The sequence below is a fragment of the Antechinus flavipes genome, chromosome 4, assembly GCF_016432865.1.
Source record: "Antechinus flavipes isolate AdamAnt ecotype Samford, QLD, Australia chromosome 4, AdamAnt_v2, whole genome shotgun sequence".
Taxonomy (NCBI): domain Eukaryota; kingdom Metazoa; phylum Chordata; class Mammalia; order Dasyuromorphia; family Dasyuridae; genus Antechinus; species Antechinus flavipes.
Window position 1 is genome coordinate 321,649,682 of NC_067401.1, and position 19,730 is coordinate 321,669,411.

Below are 19,730 nucleotides of genomic sequence, written 5' to 3' on the forward strand. Positions count from 1 at the left end.
TCAAGATAAAAATCTTCAGTTAAGCTTGCCTCTGGATGAGGAGTAAGGGTAGGGAGTGGAAGGGCAGGGGAAATGTATCCCTTTATTACTACTAGTTCTGGTGATTCTTCATATTTGTTGGTACCCTTGTTCATTGTGCATTTTTCAAAATCAAAATCTTTTTGTCTGAATTCCCTTCTAATTAAAGAAGACCCACTTGTTTCTAAAATCAAGGATAACAACAGAGATGAGTGAACATCAGAAGATAAATAATAATTTGGGATGAAAGTATCTCTGATGACACTTATTAATAAGTTTTTTTAAAAAATTAAAAACAGAATTTAGGACAATACAGAGAAAAGGAAGAGCAGAGAAGAAAAGTAGTCTTTTTTTCTTGTAGGAGTTTTAAAAAACCTCCTTAATTTGTGATATCAACCATATTTTAAATGATTTACAATAAAAAAGTTCAAACTTATTTGCTGCCAATCAATTTAATTGCTCATTTTTCCTTTTAAGCCTTTTATCTAACTCTAAAATCAGACCATAATTTTTCTGAAATGATCACATGTTTCTAGAAACTTTTTATTACTATTCTTCAAAATTAAAAAAAAATAATAATGGGGGAAGAGAAGTTCTTACCTCCTGGAACCTGTTCCATGAAAATTTTAATGAAGCCATTCTCACTGAATGAACCCAGATACTGGACAATATTTTTGTGTTTCAGATGCTTATGTAATGCTATTTCCTCATGTAAAGGCTGGGAATATCTGGAAGTAATCAAAATACAGATAAACTCAACAATGAGAGAGAACATCTTTAATAGACTTAATAGTCTATGGATTTTGAATGCTAATTAAAACTGTAAACTAAGAACTAAATCCCAATATACTCAAATGAGGTCATTACATCCCTTTTATGTATATTTAGGAGGAAAACTAAAGCAGTTATGTTGGTGTTGACATTAAAAGTTCCAGGAGACTGTTGGAAGGAAGTTTTTATTTATGCCAATGTCTTTAATAAAAATTTATTTAGTCCCAAAACAATGAAAAAGATCTTTAGATTTCTTTAAGAAATTGGTAATAATGTTCACATATAAATCACAAAGTAATAAATATATATGTATACAAATGTATGACATATTTGAGAGCACATGCTATATAATTAGTATATTTCTCTACTTAAGAGAGGGATAAAGGTAGAAGTCTCTCAGACATCCAGGAAGAGTCCGAGAAATCATTTTTTCCCTTGTACTGAGGCTATTTAAAGGTGTAAAATGTATTAAATGAGAATTTACTTAATTTTTCTTTTTTTATTAAAGCTTTTTATTTTTTCCAAACATATGCATGGATAATTCTACAACATTAGCATTTACAAAACCTTGTGTTCCAGTTTTCCCTCCCCTTCTTTCACCCCCTCCTCTAGATGACAAGTAGTCCAATATATGTTAAACATGGTAGAAATATATGTTAAATCCAATATATGCATACATATTTATACAATTATCTTGCTGTACAAGAAAAATCAAATCAAAACAAAAAAAATGATGAAGAAAATAAAATGCAAGCAAACAGCAACAGCAAAAAACAGTGAGAATGCTATGTTGTGAACCACACTCAGTTCCCACAGTCCTCTCTCTGGGTATAAATGGCTCTTTTTATCACAAGACCACTGGAACTGGTCTGAATCATCTCATTGTTGAAGAGAGCCACGTTCATCAAAATTGATCATTGTATAATATTGTTATTGCCATGTACAATGATCTCCTAGTTCTGCTCATTTCACTTAGTATTATAATGTTCATATAACTCTCTCCAGGCCTCTCTGAAATCATCCTGCTTATCGTTTCTTATAGAACAATAATATTCCACAACATTCATATACCATAATTTATTCAGCCATTCTCCAATTGAGGAGCATCCACTCAGTTTCCAGTTTATAGCCACTACAAAAGGGCTGCCATAAATATTTTTGCACACGTGGGTCCCTTTCCCTCCTTTAATATCTCTTTGGGATATAAGCCCAGTAGAAACACTATTGGGTCAAAGGGTATGCACAGTTTGATAAATCTTTGAACATAATTCCAAATTGCTCACCAAAATAGTTGGATCCGTTCACAATTCCACCAACATTGTATCAGGAATTCATTTATTTTTTCAAAAAATTATTTTGTTTTAAATTTATGGAATAAAACAAATATTTCTTAACATAATACAATAAAAAGATGACTGCACGTGAAACTACCATGAACAACTTACTATTTCTTTCAGATATATGATAAAATCATGTAAATTTCTTATTTTCTTTTTCTTCCCTTCCCCCGAGATGCCTACCATTAGACACAAAACAAAACACATAGTTATCTATATATGTATATATATGTAAAATCATTCTATAAATATTTCTATTTATTAGTTCTTTCTCTGGATGCAAATAGCATCTTCCTTCATAGATCCTTTGTAGTTATAATGGTCAAAATGACTTACTCACTCAAAGTTGTTCTTAAAATAAGATTGCTGTCACTATATGCAATGTTCTCTTGGTTCTACTTATTTTGCTCTTCATTATTTTGTGCAAGTTTTTTCCATGTTTTTCTAAGATCACTGAGCTCATCATTTCTAATTGCACAGTATCACAATTATATACCGCAACTTGTTCAGTTTTTATCCAATTGCTGGGCATCCCTGCAATTTCTGGTTCTTTGCTACTAATTACAAAGAGAGATGCTATAAACATATAGGCTCTTCCATTCATCCTAATCATCTTTGGAATTCACTATTAAGACTTCACAATTGTTTGGTAGGCCAATGTATAGAAAATGCATCTATTAATGCATTTCATTTCTGTGGGATTATTGAGTGACAGAAATCATAAACAATAAGTTTCTCTAAAAGCAAAAAACATCCAGTAATCAGTCAGGGAATAATATTGTTTTCACTGTCCAGTCACATGTCCTCCTGAGTTTTGTTCTTGATTTTCTGGTTTGGCTATAAAACCAGAGCTGCTAATTGACTATTATAACCCAAATACATACTTAATTAAAATAACATTTTTTGGAAATCTTAATAGTGCTGGCCTGAAAGCAACTATTTACTTCACTTTGAAACTTCAACTCATCAGCTATTTTGTAGTAATAATTAATAATTATAATAACTAGCATTTATTTAGCACTTTAAGGTTTGTAAAATACTTAAATGTTATCGTCATTTTATTATTACAACAATTAAAGAAGTAGGTGTTATTGTTATTCCCATTTTACAGACAACAAACCTGGGGCAGAGGTTAAGTGACTTGCTGAAGTTCATATAGTTAATAAGCATCTGAGGATCAATTTGAACTGAGTCTATTTGAATCCAGATGTAGAGCTTTATCCACTGTAAACCCCATCCACTTCTTCTGGCTATATCTAAACATAATTTTTTTTACATTTCTCTATAATTATCCTTTAAGTCAGTGTTATGCAGCTGGAAATATTGAATCCTAATATAATTCTCCCTACAACAAGGACGGAAGAGGGTAAGAACAGGATGAATCATTAATATCTGAAGTAATGACCCTCAGTTATCATGCTACATTTAAGACCAAATGCTACTAATGTTGCACAAGAATGCTATTTTATATTTATATTGCGCTTATCTCCATGGAGACAATTGTGGCTATTTCACTGACATTCCTAAGATCCCTCTGAGATAGTTCAGTGACAAAAACGTCTATTCTACAAAGAGAATGAGTAGGAGATGGAACAAATGCATGGATGGAGCAAGTACACAGAACACTTCCAATATATTAATTCTTTTCTTGCTTTCTAGCTTTTTTTTTTTTTTTTTTTTTTTTTTAGGCAAAACAGGGCTAAGTGACTTGGCTGAGGTCACACAGCTAGCAAATCTCTGAGGATGAATTTGAACACAGGCCCTTAATTTAATTTAATTTAATGTAGCATTAATTAAATCCCAAGTTTGCTAAATGATAAAAAAAAAATAAACAGAGCTCCTCTTTACTACATTAGAACATCCCTTAAAGCCAGAAGAGAGTGATATCTCTCTTCTGACAGAAATTACTAAAAAATACTCAAAACCTTATGCAAACCAAGAATCCTCTTTTAATCACTTTGTATTTATAAGAACCAATAGACAGTCATTTCATGTTACCTGACCAGATGGAGAACATCAAGTGATATATATTTAATTTTATGGTCTTGGGATTGCAGATTTTTTTTCCAGTCATTCAAGGCAAAGAAACTGGATCATTATAAATATAAAAAAGATTGAGAAAAAATGATCTTATATTTTATTAAATGTTTCCTCTGTTCCTAAAAAAGGCAATATGGCATAGAAAAAAGAATTATAGATTATGAATGAAGGAATCTGGCTTAGTAATATCCCATTCCTGCAACTCTGTGTGACATTAGTTAAATTGTTTCATCTTTTATTATCTTATTTTCCACCTGAAAATTACAGGTTTAGACTGGATTTCCAAATTTTATTTCAGTTTGAACATTCTATGAGTCTGAAATGTACTACCACTATGTCTTTTGTTTAAAAGACAAAATCAGGAACTATCTCTGTCCAGAGATACGAGAAAACTGAATGTAATTTCACTATAATCAACTCTCAATTAGCTGAGGAAAGCAGTACTACAGATAAAACAAAACTTCATGTAATCCAGAATCGTAATATCTATTTGGTTTTGGAATTCAGTTGATCATTAATAATATATAATTATTTGTTGTATAATTATTATACATGATGATGATGATGATGATTGTTGAGAACTTATTAAATGTCAAGCATGCACTGTGCTAGAAGCTAACTAAATCGACATTTGGTAATAAATCCACTTTTTTAGTTGTTATTGAAGATAATACTCAAAATAGCCTGATCTAGGCACGTGTCCCAATGATGTGTGCTCAAGCAGTGTAGCTAATCTGTGTTTACAATGGAGATCAGACTCAAAAGTTCTCAAAAGCCTATAAAGAGAGCTCATATGGAAACTATTTTCCTCAGTTATTTTTGCAAAGACAATTTCTTTCAGGGTAGATAATGCTACCCAACTATCCAGTGATTGTTTAATTGTTGCATTATTCATAGCCAAAGCATTATAGTTCTTAGCAATTATAACTCTTACAAATGGCAAACCAAACCTCTTTAAAGCACACAAATATATTTTTGTGTGGAATAGCTTACTAACACTACAACAAGTTTCTCTATAATCTCCTACATATGAAAGTATATATAGTATAGTACCAAAAAACAGTAAAATATAAGAAATTTCCTTTGAGAACCCTTCAGGCACTTAGTTTTAATAGTGAAGAATTACATACAATTCCCAGCATGTTCTACTAGGAATTGTAAATATTTAAAATATTTAATTTATTTATTTAAAATATTAATGGAATAAACTATTATTGTGTCAAGATCCTTTGGGCAAATGTGTGTATATACACATATAATCAGGCAGTAGCAGATTCTTGGATAGCAGTGGTGGTTTAAAAAATATTTCCAGGTTATTGCCAGTTTGGGTAACAATGATTGCTTTAAGTGTTATCTTCTAATTATTAGCCACTGTCAGTGAAAATAGAGTAATAATATGTTTCAAGAGTTTTGTGCAAATCTGTCCTTTCTCTCCCCCAAACATATTTTATCTGCTAAGCCTAAGAGAACACTTAACAAATGTGACAACCTTACATACATTTTTGGTCTAGACTTGTGATTTTTATGATATGAGGAACTTTGAATGAAGAAACTCCCAATGTAGAACAGTGACTGTTCTACAAATTATAGCCAGAGAAAGTTGCCTGGGGTACTGTGCTTTATCCACCCAGCCAATTATGTATCAGAAGTGCTACTTGACCCTTGGTTTTCCTGAATTTGAGGCCAATTTTCTTTTCTTTTTCTTTTATTTTATTAAAGTTTTTTTATTTACAAAACATATGCATGGGTAATTTTTCAACACTGACCCTTGCAAAGCCTTCTGTTCCAAATTATCTCCTCCTTCTCCCCCACCCCCTCCCCTAGATGGCAGGTAGTTCAATACATGTTAAATATATTAAAATATAGGTTAAATCTAATATATGTATACACAGTTATACAGTTATCTTTTTGCACAAGAAAAATCAGATCAAGAAGGAAAAAAAAACTGAGAAGAAAACAAAATTCAAGCAAATAACAACAGAAAGAGTGAAAATGTTATGTTGTGGTTCACATTCAGTTCCCATAGTTCTCTCTCTGGGTGTAGATGATGCTCTTTATCACTGAGCAATTGGAATTGGTTTGAATCATCTCACTGTTGAAGAGAGTGAGGCCAGTTTTCTATATACTCAAGTATATTATCTTTATAAAATCACTTCTTACCATTGAGAATTATATCACTCATACATACTAATAATTTTTTTTCACTTTACCAAGAATAAACACATTATTTCATATTTAAATGTATAAAAATATAAAATAAATACCATAAAGAACAAAAATAGTATAAATAATCACAATAGGGCAACTATACCGTACTGACTCAAACAGAGGCCATTCTTCTAAAATGAGATTTATTTTCAAAGAAAACTATAAATGTGTATTTTGTTGTTTTCAATCATTTCAGTAGTGACTGGGCCTTCATGATCCCATTTAGAATTTTCTTGGCAAAGCTACTGGAGTGGTTTGCCACTTCTTTCTCTAGTTTATTTGACAGATGGGGAAACTGAGGCAAACAGGATTAAGTAAGTTGCCCGGGGTCACATAGCAAGTACATGTTTGAAGCCAGATCTGAACTCATAAAGATGAGTCTTGACTCCAGGCCCAACATTCTATCTACTGTGACACCTAACTGCTCCATAAACATAGAGGAAGAAAGCCATATATACATAATGAAAAATAATTTTATAAAATTAACATAAAATATATATTTAGTGTGAAAAAGTTTTATATTTCTTTCAACTCAAATAATGAACTTCTATTGATTTTTGTTGTTTGTTACTTTCATAATTTTTTCTTAAGTTCTCCATAAGATGCATACTTGTATTATACATACAGATTCACACATGCACACACACATATACATATTCACTAACTCACATAGAGTATGTAAGACAGTTTAAGGGAGAGGTTAAAAATAGTGGATTATATTTGACGTATTATATACATCTGAAGCAGCTAACAAACAGCAGACTTTTCAGAAAGACAAAGGTTAATCAATTAACAAAGGTTAATCAGATTGCCCAATATTTGTTTTGTTTTGTTTTGTTTTTGCTTTTTGGTCAAAAGTCTCAGATTCTTTAGAAAAGAGAATTGATTAATCACAATTACTGTACCTGCTATCTCGCTCAGGGATTTCTTTAATAGCAATTCTGACTTGATTGCTCAGGTCACGTCCAGCATAAACTATACCATAAGTGCCCTTCCCTAAAATGACTCTGTCACCATTTTCATCATATTCATAGTCATACTAAAAAGAAAAAAGAAAATGTTCAATGTAGGTATCATTAAATATTTTAACATTACATTTATAAAAGCTTTCATTTAAAACTTACATTGCAAAATAGCATTAACAAGAGAAAATGAAAGTCAAAGAGAAAATATCATAAAGGCACTTTCAATATAAGATCTATAGAATCTAGTAATCAAATAGTGACTAGTATGCCAATATATACCTCCCCCCATATACATACACACACATATGCACATGTATATATCTATACATATTTTTGAGATTGTCACAGCAACTTATGCCCATTGATATTTATACTCCCAAAGAACAGTTATATTTTAATAGAAAAGTGGGAACTAGAGAATTACATTGTGCTTCTTGACAAAAAAATTCAATCCATCTAAAAGTCTATGTAATTGATTTCTACCCCAAAGGCCCACTTTGACTTTCATTTAACAAACTCTGTTATTATAAATCCTCTTCCTTTATAAGATCTTTAGGGACTCTCAAAGTAACTGATACTCTGTCCGGAAAATATGTACTTAAAAACTTCCACAGAAAGGTTTTGCATGAATAGAGAATTTTGAAGAGTAGATTTGGAAAAAAGAAGAGATCAGAAAATATCCTCAAATGGAAACTTTTTAACAAAGAAAATCAAAACATATTTGGCATTCTACTTACCTGGACATATGCATAATTCTACCCAGTGAGCACAGCAATTGGGAGCACCATATTCAGAATGTGTATTTCTAGGACTGTTTTAAGAAGTTAGCTAATCTTAGGATAAAATGTGATAATTCTTGCTCCTCTAAGTATGGCAATTTGAGATTCTATATTATTTGCCCCTGGATTCCAGTATTTAAAAGAATTACCTGGAAACAATTTGCATTGTCTAAAAATTAAGATGTAGTTTTTTGAGCAAATGCATGCCTACCTCTGGCATATTAGTATTAGAAAACACATCTTGAACAGAACTGAAAAACGTGATCCTCTCTCTGGTTCAGGAAAGTAGCAAAATGAAAAGGAAATAAGTATACTTTTCTTCAAGGGAGATTTAGGGAAGAATAAATGAGCTGACACCAAGAGGACAATACTCTTAAGAGGGGCCTTCTCTTTTGGCAACTTAAATCAAGAGCATGGAATCTTCAGAGAGAGATATAACTTCCTATCCCAAGAAATTACAAGCCTTCCTGTAAATATCAAACTGACTGTGATATCGTTGGAGATGTTAGAAGAGAGCCATAGTATTTCCTCAGACCAAGCAACCAACCAAAATATAAACATATTTTATCAATGTGAATACATGCACACATACATACGAGTTATTAGATTGTAAGAAGGACTGTCCTTAGTCTCTTTTCATATCACTGGATGCCGAACACAGAGCTTGATGCATAATCAGTGCTTGAATGTTGATTGACTATTTCTACCTGGGATCCTAAAACGGTCAGTTTTATTACCCCATAACTTCATAACATTTAGCAATGTTTTCTAAACTCCTCACATCTTCTCTAGCAAACTAATCCTATTATCATTATGTGAAGTATGCTTTGACCATCATATGGGGTGTGGGAAGAGGCTGCTTCTGAGAAAGCAGAAGAGAGGGTCCTGCCCTATGCTTGGAAGTAAATATGAGGGCTCCATCAGCCTACTTGGATAATTTGTGAGCTTCTTTCTGGAAGTACATGATGAATACACACACACACACACACACACACATGTTCTTTCTTTGACAACCGGGTCCCCTTAAAAGTACATATATACTTTTAAATGTACTTATATATTTTTATTTTTTTCATAGCTTTTTATTTATAAGATATATGCATGGGTAATTTTACAGCATTGACAATCGCCAAACCTTTTGTTCCAATTTTTTCCCTCTTTCCCCCCATTCCCTCCCCTAGATGGCAGGATGACCAATATGTGTTAAATAACTTATATACTTTTAAATGTACATATATACACATGTAGCCCCTTTTTCTTGACATTCATTTCCAAATATGATTGTTCTTCTAACCCCAACAAGTAAACATTCTTATATGTGTACACACACACACACACACACACACACACACACACACATTATACATATGTATGTGTGTGAACGTGGAAAAGTTCACTAGATGGAGTAGGAAAGGTGGTAGCTATGTTTAGAAATGAGTGTTATACCAAGAAGAAAAAGATATCAAAAAGGGGGGGGGCACTTCAGTTGACCACTGTAGTTAAGAGTATGCCCTCTTCCTCATCCCTATCCTACCACATAAAAGTGGCTAGTGAGTGACTGAAGAATATATAAGCTCTGGACAAGGGAATGCAATTTAATTTTCCTCAAGAACCAAAAATAACAAAAGCATATTTCGATTAGGTACAGAAACCTATACAACCTGAACATGAGATAAAATTCATTAATTATAGACTTAGTAAGATAGGCTAGAGATAAATAGCCCAATCACCATAGGTAAGTGATTTTTCTGTATCTGTTTGCTTCTATCTTTGTAAATTATTCCCCACAATTTTTATCATAAAATAGATAAAAAGAGAATAAAAAAGTGTTACTAAAAAGGGTAGAGGAAAACTGGAGAATAACAACAAAAACAGACAATAGGCATAGAAGTGAACAAACAGAAAATGATAAGTGAGGGTAAAAAAGCAGACAATGAAAGAAGGAATAAAGACAGACCATGCAACAAATTTTATTTGGATAGTCATCAGTTAGCAAATAATGTGGTACCAAGTCTGTCTGTCATTACATTATGCAACTAAATCTAGAAAGAGGGAAATGAATCCATTTGTTTATGTGCTTTCTTAACATGTATTCCATTAGGTTAGAAAGAGGGGCTAAAGCCCCTACAGGACAGTATCAGGACCATGGTAGGCATTATATAAATGCTAGCTATTATTATTTTTTATTACTATTAGTGGTGATGGTGGCAGTAGTGGTAGTAATAGTGTGGTGTTATTGTTATTATTAATAGGAGCAATTGTTGGAAGTAACAGCAATTGTTGTTATTGGTGCTGATAGTGATAGTGGTGGCAGTAATAGTAGTATTGCTGGAAAGAAGATCAGCACAAGAAAGGGGCAGTGATTTCCTAAAAATAAAAGCACAGTGTTAATGAAGCTTTGCTAAGATGCCCACAGTGAAAGCAAGATGCAAGCTAGCTGGTTGCTGTCCTTGACTTTACTACATTAAAGTTAAAAAATTACTCTATTACAGTGCATCCCAACGTGGCTGATCAGATCAACACAAGTTTGGAATGTTTTACCACAGGTTGGACACAAATAGACCATATGAAGAGAGGCAAGTGTAGTAGACAATCTTTTGGAATTACAATCATAGTACCTGGCTTTGAATACTGCTTCTGATGATCATTGGCTATGATGTTGGGGAAAATCAAACCAAACAAAATTGGGAGTACAGATCTAATCCAAATTTTTCATTTTACAATTGAAGATCCAGAAGTCCAAGAAGGTTGGAGGACTTGTCTGAAGCTATATGAAACCAGGAAAGGGTCAGAGGCAGGATTTGGATCTTGTTCCTTGGGAGTTAATATTCCTTCCATTGTATTTGGGAGTCAGAAGTAGTGTATGTTCCTAGTTTATTCCAAGTTGATAAAGACATAAGTCAAAACAACCAAATGGATAATATTTTTGAAATACGTTGCTATACCTTTGTTTTGGCCTAGGATTTCATTGGAGTAAGGAAACTTTTGGTATGAATAACAAACAGCCTGACAGGCATGAGCCACTCAAAGAATAACAGATGAACAGAGAAGTCTGGCAATGTGCTAGTGGTCAGACACCTAGTATGTGATCACAGGTAGAACAATAAAGTAACTACAATTCATAAAAAAACTTTTAAGGTTGGCAAAGTGTTTTACAAATAATAGCCCTTACTGTGCTAGGTGTACTTTACAATTATTAATCTCATTTGACCCTCACAACAAGTAGGGAAATAAGTGCTTTATTATCTTCATTTTACAGATGAAGAAACTGAGGCCATCAGAAGTTAAATGACTTGCCCAGTGTCACAAAGCTGGCAAGTTTTAGGGGCTGGATTTGAACTCAGGTCTTTGTGACTACAGGCCTAGTACTGTTTCCATTGCAGCAACCAGCAGCCTTAAAAGCTTGAACCCAGGTCTTTAGCCATTAATACAAATTACTAGAAAAGAAATAAAACTTGCAAATGTTCGAGACAAATGTGAAAAACACCTTCCTTTTTGTCCCTCACCCTATGCAGCAAATTCTGCTAAGAAACATGCAGGTTGGCAGAAGGCTGTGCACAAACCTGCCCAACAGACCTTCTGTCAGCTTCTCTAGCTGGCTTCCAACCAAATGTATGCCCAGTGGGAGGAGAAGTGATGTATAAAAAGGAAAAGATATGATCTCCTTTCAACATAGTAAAGAGAAATAACAATCTCTCTTATTGATCATATTCAGGGGAGAGACTTAGATCATGAGTGGCTGTTTTTCTTCAAGATACATTGGGAAGACAGGAAGAAACTTTTTTCTTTCCATGGAAAAAGAAAAAAAGAGGAGAGAGAAAGAAAGAGAGAGAAGAGAGAGGAGGGGGGAGAGGGAGACAGACAGGCAGAGAGACAGAGACAAAGAGAGACAGAGACACACAGACATGGGGGAGGAGGAATTGTTTCATGAACAGAAATAAAGGAACTGAGAAAAATTACCAACTCTTTGTGCCCATAAGGAGCAAAAATCATTAAGACAAAACTTCTGCCTGGCAAGTGTGGAGAAGGAGAGAGAAGACCATCTATCTACTTCACAGAGAACATTGAAAATGATCACCAGTAATCACAGAGCTGATGAGGAGCCCATCCTGATCCTATTTAATTAACAGCATTTGCGACACTGCTATGCTTAGCAAATGCTCCATATCAATCAAACACAAATATTGGTTTCAGGTTTGAGCGGCAGTAGGAAATTTACATTGTGGCTTGAATGTATTCTCAAATTTTTCACAGAGGAGACATTAAGAATTCTGGAAGAAGAAAGAGTGGGATAACTGAGAGAAAGGAGATAAGGGAAGGATGGTGATAGAAATCAAAAGGATATCAACTGGAGAAGACCATGATAAACCTGTGAAGAGTCTCTGATGACGGCACTCCTTAAAAGAAGATTAGATAAATCACAATTCCAATGTGACTAGACACATAGCAAGGGCTTAATATATGCTTTTTCAACTATTTATTCATTCATTTATGCAGTTTCAAAGTTCAATTATCTTTTATTTCCCAGTGAGTAGGAAAATTAAAAAAAAAAACTCCCTCACAATATTCCTCAATGCAGAGGTAGAAAAAACTGGGTCCTCTCTGAAGAAAATGTTTCAGAAAGTTTTGATTAATCTGTTGTGCAGTAGTAGGACCAAATGATGCGCAAAGTGTTTACAAAGCTCAGATGCAATTTTCAGCTTTAGATATTAAACAGATGTTTTAAAGGGCATTTAGAGAAATGGGACACTAGGGAAGCTTGTTGTTGCTAGGCGAAAAGGGTGTTTGTGAAAAATAAATTATAGTGAAATTACCTGCTCTAAAGAACAACACATTTGTGGGTAGTTTAGTTTTTGCTTTTTATTTTTTAGGACATGTGTATATATAGAGTACTAGTCTCTTAGGTTTTAAATTGTTTTCCATATTTGCCATTTTCATTTCATCCACAAGGAGAAAATCAATGACACACAAATTAACAAAAATTAAAATTAATAGAAAACAGAAGTTTCTACTGATAATCATGCTAAGATCCACATCATTTGAAATACTGAAACCATACTGATAAAGCCAAATTTTATAAAAGCAAAATATCACCTTGTTTTATCAGGGGTTTAATGAAGTTAATATACTCATATTCATATACAGACTTTCTAGGGTCATGCTCAAACTTGTTAAATGTTAAATTCCTGATTCTGATTAACAAGAAGTAGAATGTAAGAAATCTTTTTGAAAGCAGAGGATCTTTTTTTAGGGGGGAGGACAGGGGTTGTATTGTATCCTAGCATGGGGTTTTACATATAATAGACAATTGATAATTTTTTAAAAATAGAAATGAAGTTAAAAAATATCCAATCATTCTGGAAAACCATTTGAAACTATGCTTAAAGGGATATAAAACTGCACATACTCATTGACCCAGAAATACCACTATATCCCAAAGAGATCAGAGAAAAAAGAAAAGAATCTATCTGTACAAAAATACTCAGAACAGATCTTTTTGTGGTGGAAAAGAATCAGATGTTGAGGCAATGACTATTAATTGGGTAATGGCCAGACAATTTTTGATATATGATTGCAATGGAATACTATTGTACTATAGAAAATAATGAACAGAATGTTCTCAGAAAAACCCAGAAGACTAACACAAACTGATGCAAAGTAAAATGAATAAAACCAGAAAAGCAACAATGTAAGGATGATCAACTGTGAAAGAATTAACTACTTTGTTCAAGAGTATTCCAAATCCATGATGAAAAATTCATACACCTCTAGATAGAGAAAACCAATGGATTCTGAATGCAAATTAAACATATTTTCTTTATCATCTTTGTTTTTTGGGGGAGGAAGGGGGAAGAGGATCTGTGTTTTCTTATGCAACATTGATAATATGGATTTTTTTAATAAGAAAAAAAACCTGCTTAACTGGAGTAATAAAGACCTTAGTTCAAGTTCATCTTAGATACTGTGTGACCCTGGATGAGTCAACTGACCTTTTTAGTGCTTTGCCATCCTTAAAGTGACATATAAATGCTAGATAAACGGGAACAATTCTCTTAGATAAGAGAACATTGAGGTATATTAGAAGTATTCTGGTAACACTTTGTACCATTTCTTACGTATAAAACTATTTTACTGCTTAAAAGAAACCTAAATATTAAAAGCAAGAAGAAATATAAACTTTAATCTGTTATTTCCAGCATAAATTTTACAAGCTGCAAAGACTAGAGAGATGTTTCAAAATGTATGTTTTATAGAACTACATTAGTTAATCTTTACTCACTGTTGACCATATTCTAGATGATTCAAATGGAAACCAAAGACATACTTCCCAATCAACTGACCTGTTCTATACTTTTACTTATTTTTTTGTCAAGGCACCTAAAAAGGCAGCTATCATCAATGCAAAAAACATATACCATCTCCAACATTCCTATCTTCTAAAGGTGCTGACACTTCTCTAGGTGCTAAGATAGTAGACGCTAAACATGAGTGTTCTGCTGTCATAGCCAATAAGATCACTACAATAAGCCCTAATATTCAATATCAATATACTCTATTAAATTTTCTTTCAAACTGCTTACATTCAAATGAATTTCAATACATCAAATGTTAGAAGAACTTGTCATATTTCCTTTAAGTATGTATAAGATTTCTTCATTCTCATTTACTTTTCATATTATGTCTACAATTAGTATTTTCTCTAATCTAGTTATGCTTTTTGCAATTTGCATTATTTTATGAAAATCCTTACGCCTCCTACAATTTCTCATATTTGTCTATCTTAATTAGTACTTCACATCCTAACATAATATAATTTGTTTAGGTACTCCCCTATTGCTGAAATACTTTGGATGCTAAAAGAATTTTTTTTTTTTTATCATTAATGCTGTTTATAAAAAGTTCTGAAAAAAATCTTTTTTTCTTTTTTATGATCTTCTCAAGATATATACATATATATATATATATATATGCATATATATGTGTGTGTGTATGTGGATGTATTCCTCAATTCCTGGGTCAAAGGGTACTTGTAACTTTTACTACATACTGCTAGATACTTCCAGATAGAATTTAAGCTCTTAAGGAGACAGGAACAGGCTTTTGTTGTCTATCCCCTATGCCTAGCACAATGCTTATATATAGTTTTTAATGAATGTTCAATTGAATTTTTTTAAAAAAATATTCCATTAGTTTATAATTCTACCAACAAAGAATGTGTATTTTCTTCTCCATAACTTCTAACATTGCCTAAATGGCATTTAAATATTTTTGATAATTTAATAAGGAGTGAGGTGGTATAAGTCATCTAAATTGAGCATTTTTCAAAAGTTATTAACAATGTTTGTTTTTTCCTTTAAAAACGATTTCTTCATCTGACAGATTCATTTATCCATTGGGACTGAATGTTAACTTCATAAATTTTTAACAGTTTCTTGTGTATATTATACATCAAATTTTTGATTGCATTGTAATGATCTTCTCAGGATTGTACATGCTTGCACTGCTTCATGAGCATGACAAGGCAAGTGTCCCATGAAATGATATTTCTTAATATCTTGAGGCATACAATAAAACCATCTCTATCAAGTCCCTTCATCATCCCGCTGAGAAAAACCTGGGAGCAAGCCTTCCACTTGCTTGTAAGTCCTTTATGTCTTCTGGTTTTATTTATAGCAACACTGACCATATGGATATATTTTAGTTCCTTCTGTGAACCAAAATGTTGGGTCAACATATTTAGTCTTTTGGATCCTACAATTCTTTTGCTTTAAAGGGCACCTCAAAAGTCTCTTTCAATTCTAAATCTATACCCCCTGACCATCATTTCCAATCGTTGGTGTCTACACCCTGGCCATCCTCCCCTTCTAGCTCTCTCCCAAATCTGGGATTTTGCTTTTGAAATCACCAAGCACTTTAAGAAATGAGTTTTTCCCCAGGCAGTAACACCACCTCTCTGCCACTATTACAGAAATGATTCTGACTATGCTGATTAAAAATTGATTATCTATTGGGATAATGCTTCCATCTTTTATCCTCTCAGGCTTCAAGGAATCAAATACCTTTGGGAATTGGGGGAGAATCAGCTTAAGAAAAAAAAAAAAAAAGATCCAACAGTTCATGTCATGTATAAATACTGCAGGCTCTCAGGACATATATGTACTGCTTACAGGCCACAAATTAATACACAGATGGTTCGAAGAGGGTTGTGGGGTTTTTGCTATTGTTGTTGGGTTTTGTTTGTTTGTTTTTTTGCATTATCTCATCATCTTTCTGTAGTTTCAGGGAAAGGACATTTGAAAAATCCAGGATTACTTGAGAAAAGTAAAGCTATTCCATTGTTAGATACCAAATAAAATTCACTAGAGGAAACAAAGTCTGGTGATGGATATTATTATACTATTTGGAAAACAGAATTCTGTAATGGAAAGAGTACTAGGGCTTAAAGCTGGAACATCTGGATTCAAATCCTGGCTCTATTACTACTTCTTGAACCCAGGTAAAAGATTTTGGTCTCACTTTATTCCTCTGTAAAATGGAGATGATGCTTGTACTATTGTAGAAAATACTTTGTTGACCTTAAAGCATTAATAAATATCATTATAGTCTTACTTGCCAATGTTTACAGAATTAATCTTTTTAGCTAGATAATATTCATAATAAGAAATGTTACCATTGAAAGAAATTTCATAAGAGTTGATTTATCATGATGGCACTATATAGGAATTTCAACTCGTCTCACAAAAGATGCATTGTATCAATATTGCCAGTACCTAGAATTCTGTTCAAAGTCAAACATTAATATTCTGGTCTGATATCCTGAAACTAGAAATGCTATCTTTTTCTTGATGGTGAAGCAGGTTTCTATAAATCCTTTGGGTCACAGGTTTCTCCTTTGCAGTATAACTTCTCTAAAATACTCTATCACATATTATTGAAATGGTGAGGGGTGAGAAGCTCAAATGATTAACTAAAATAAAGCAGTCTGTAAACCTTAAAGAATTATATAAATGTCTTCTATTTTTATTATTAATCTCCAGTTACCAGGCCTACAAACTGTTGATGACATCATTCCTTGAGCTTTCTGGCTGAGTTCAAACAATATTTACAGAACAATTCAGGGATGTGGTGGTAAATGTTTAACAACCAGGTTCTTCAGAAAACAAAAAGTACACATCTTTTAAGTTTACTTTAAACTTTTAAGTTTACTTTTTAAGTCCACTTTCTTAAGTCTAGACAATCAACAAAGCAATAAATCAAAGCCTGATGTGTAGTCAAGATCTCTGGGGTATAAATGGTCACGATGAAAAATGAAACAATTTGGCCACGGTGAGCAAGGGATGGCTCCCGTTATCCCTCTGGGTATAGTCTTCTTCCATATTATCAATAACCAGTAAAACAAAGACAGAAGAGATCTTATAAGTTAACAAGAGGGTGCAGTGCCTTAGGTCCACTGTACTCATTATGGAAGAAAAATAATGCCACTGGGCAGCTAAGGCCATGATAACAGTGAAAGAGCTATTTTTTTTTTTTTTCATGGAGGACAAGAGAATCAAATGAAAAAAGGCTGCTCGGCCTCTGAGTCAATAATTAATTGTGTAGGAAAGAAACCTAATTACTTTACCTAGGAGATCACACTACTGCATGCCCTTCATTCCATCTTTGTGAGCAAGAAGTAAATGACTGTCATCTGTAACTCTGTATTAGCTATGCTGTAGAGCAGACCATTCTTTATCTAGAAAGGACTTTGTTTCAGAAGCTCTTTCCAAAGCTAAAAGGCTCAACTCCTATAACTTTTCTATTCCTTCTTCACCTTCCTCCCCCAACCCTCTCCCCCAAATCTGACCTCCACTACACATATTATGTTGTAGCCCACTTCTCCAAAGATGCAAATTCTAAGATCCATCCTAGGACCAATGACCATTTTCCCCAATGTTACTTCTGTATCAACAGCTCAGAAAAAAAATACATAGTTTCAATGATGGAAGGGATTTTTATTGCATAATCAAGTCCTCTCATTTAATAAAAGAGGCAACTAAAATAATTCAAGGACTTACTTAAAGACACAGAACTGGCCAGTGGCAACTCTGGGAATGAAATATAGGTGATGACTTCCAGTACAATGGTGGGAGGGATATATAAAATTTCCACTAAACCACACAATCTTTTATGGTAATTGTAATTATAATGATAAGCTTAGGTCACTTTCTACTCTCCCAATGTGCTGCCTCTTAAAAATCTATATTTTCAGAAAGTCTAGGAACTATAATTGCTGAAAATTTGGAAGTTTTGCATTCAGGACTTAAACTTCAGTTATCTGAAAAGTCTGCTCATTTCAAAATATTTTAAGCTCTCTACAAAATGTCAAATTACTGAGCTGTTACTATGCCACACTTTGTACAATTCCTCACATTAGACTTTTCAAAAGAGATGAACTCACAATGGGTCATAGCTCCAAATGTCAGAAACATAGGGGACTTCTGAAGATTAATCAATAGTATTAATTAGTAGTATATGTTTCTACTTAATGTCCAGTCACATATCTCTTTATATCATTTTTAATTCCATCATTGTGGCATATAAATTGAGATAAAGCTTATAAGAATGAAACATTTTTTCTCTCTCTCTTTCTGTCTGTCTTTCCCTCTCTCTGTCTCTCACTTTCTCCCTGTGTGTGTATGTGTGTGTGTGCATGTGCATCTGCACATACGTGTCACTGACAATTGATGTTGCTGCTACTGCTGCTGAAAAGATGTGGGTAATAAGTATTCTTCAGTGAACCATCCTCCATTTTCATATCAGATGAGAATCAACAACAGTTATTCAGTAACCCTCTACTATGTGCTAACTGCTTTGTTAGGCTCTGAGGGCATAAACATAATCAATGAAAAAAATTATTATTTGCAAGAAGCTTACATTCAACTATAGTTCAGGAATCCAATGGAAAATTAAACTAATAATAATACACTAATTAATTTTAATTTGCAAAAGATTCATCTAGTTGGCCACCATGTTTGTCCTGTCTTTTGAATTTTCAGAAGAAGAAGAAAAAAAAAATTTAAACTTGCAAGGGAGATAAATTTGCCAGAATCTTTCAGATTTTTTTTTTGAGGCAATCAGGATTAAGTGACTTACCCAGGGTCACACAGCCATTAAATGTCAAAGGCCAAATTTGAACTCAGATCCTCCTGACTCCAAGGTCTTATCCACTATGCCACCTAGGTGTTCCAGATTTTTTTTGAAAGATTTGTTTTTATTCTCCTCTAAACAGTTTAATTGAAATTTAAATGACCAACTTTACAAACATCAATTTTTGAGAAATTAAAACAATGTAAACATTACCTCCAAAGAATCACTATCACATTCCCCTTCTTCTGTACTTTTTCCTTTTTCTTCAGTAATAGTATTCACCATTTCAAAAAACCTGAAATGAAAATGGGAGTATAGACAAAAAAAGGAAATCAAACTAGAAAGCAATAAAGTTCAATATGACACCAGTACATGATAAATAGCTAATATTGTGTCTAACAGAAGCAAGATGTGATTTTCAAAAAGTTAACAGTTTCTTCTGTGTTGTAGCATTTTTTTCTGAAATTTTTCACATCACCTTATTC

General features: G+C 33.1%; 1 protein-coding gene across 1 annotated transcript in view; it reads right to left on the reverse strand.

The window, feature by feature from the left end:
* The window catches only part of MAP3K5 (mitogen-activated protein kinase kinase kinase 5), a 264,898-nt gene that overhangs the window by 56,882 nt on the left and 188,286 nt on the right, over window positions 1–19,730 (reverse strand). The window contains exons 14-16 of the mRNA XM_051997832.1: window positions 19,459–19,540; window positions 7,280–7,413; window positions 619–746 (exon numbers count right to left, since the gene is read on the reverse strand). Coding sequence (XP_051853792.1) covers window positions 619–746; window positions 7,280–7,413; window positions 19,459–19,540 — 344 coding nt within the window. The remainder of the gene's footprint in view (window positions 1–618; window positions 747–7,279; window positions 7,414–19,458; window positions 19,541–19,730) is intronic.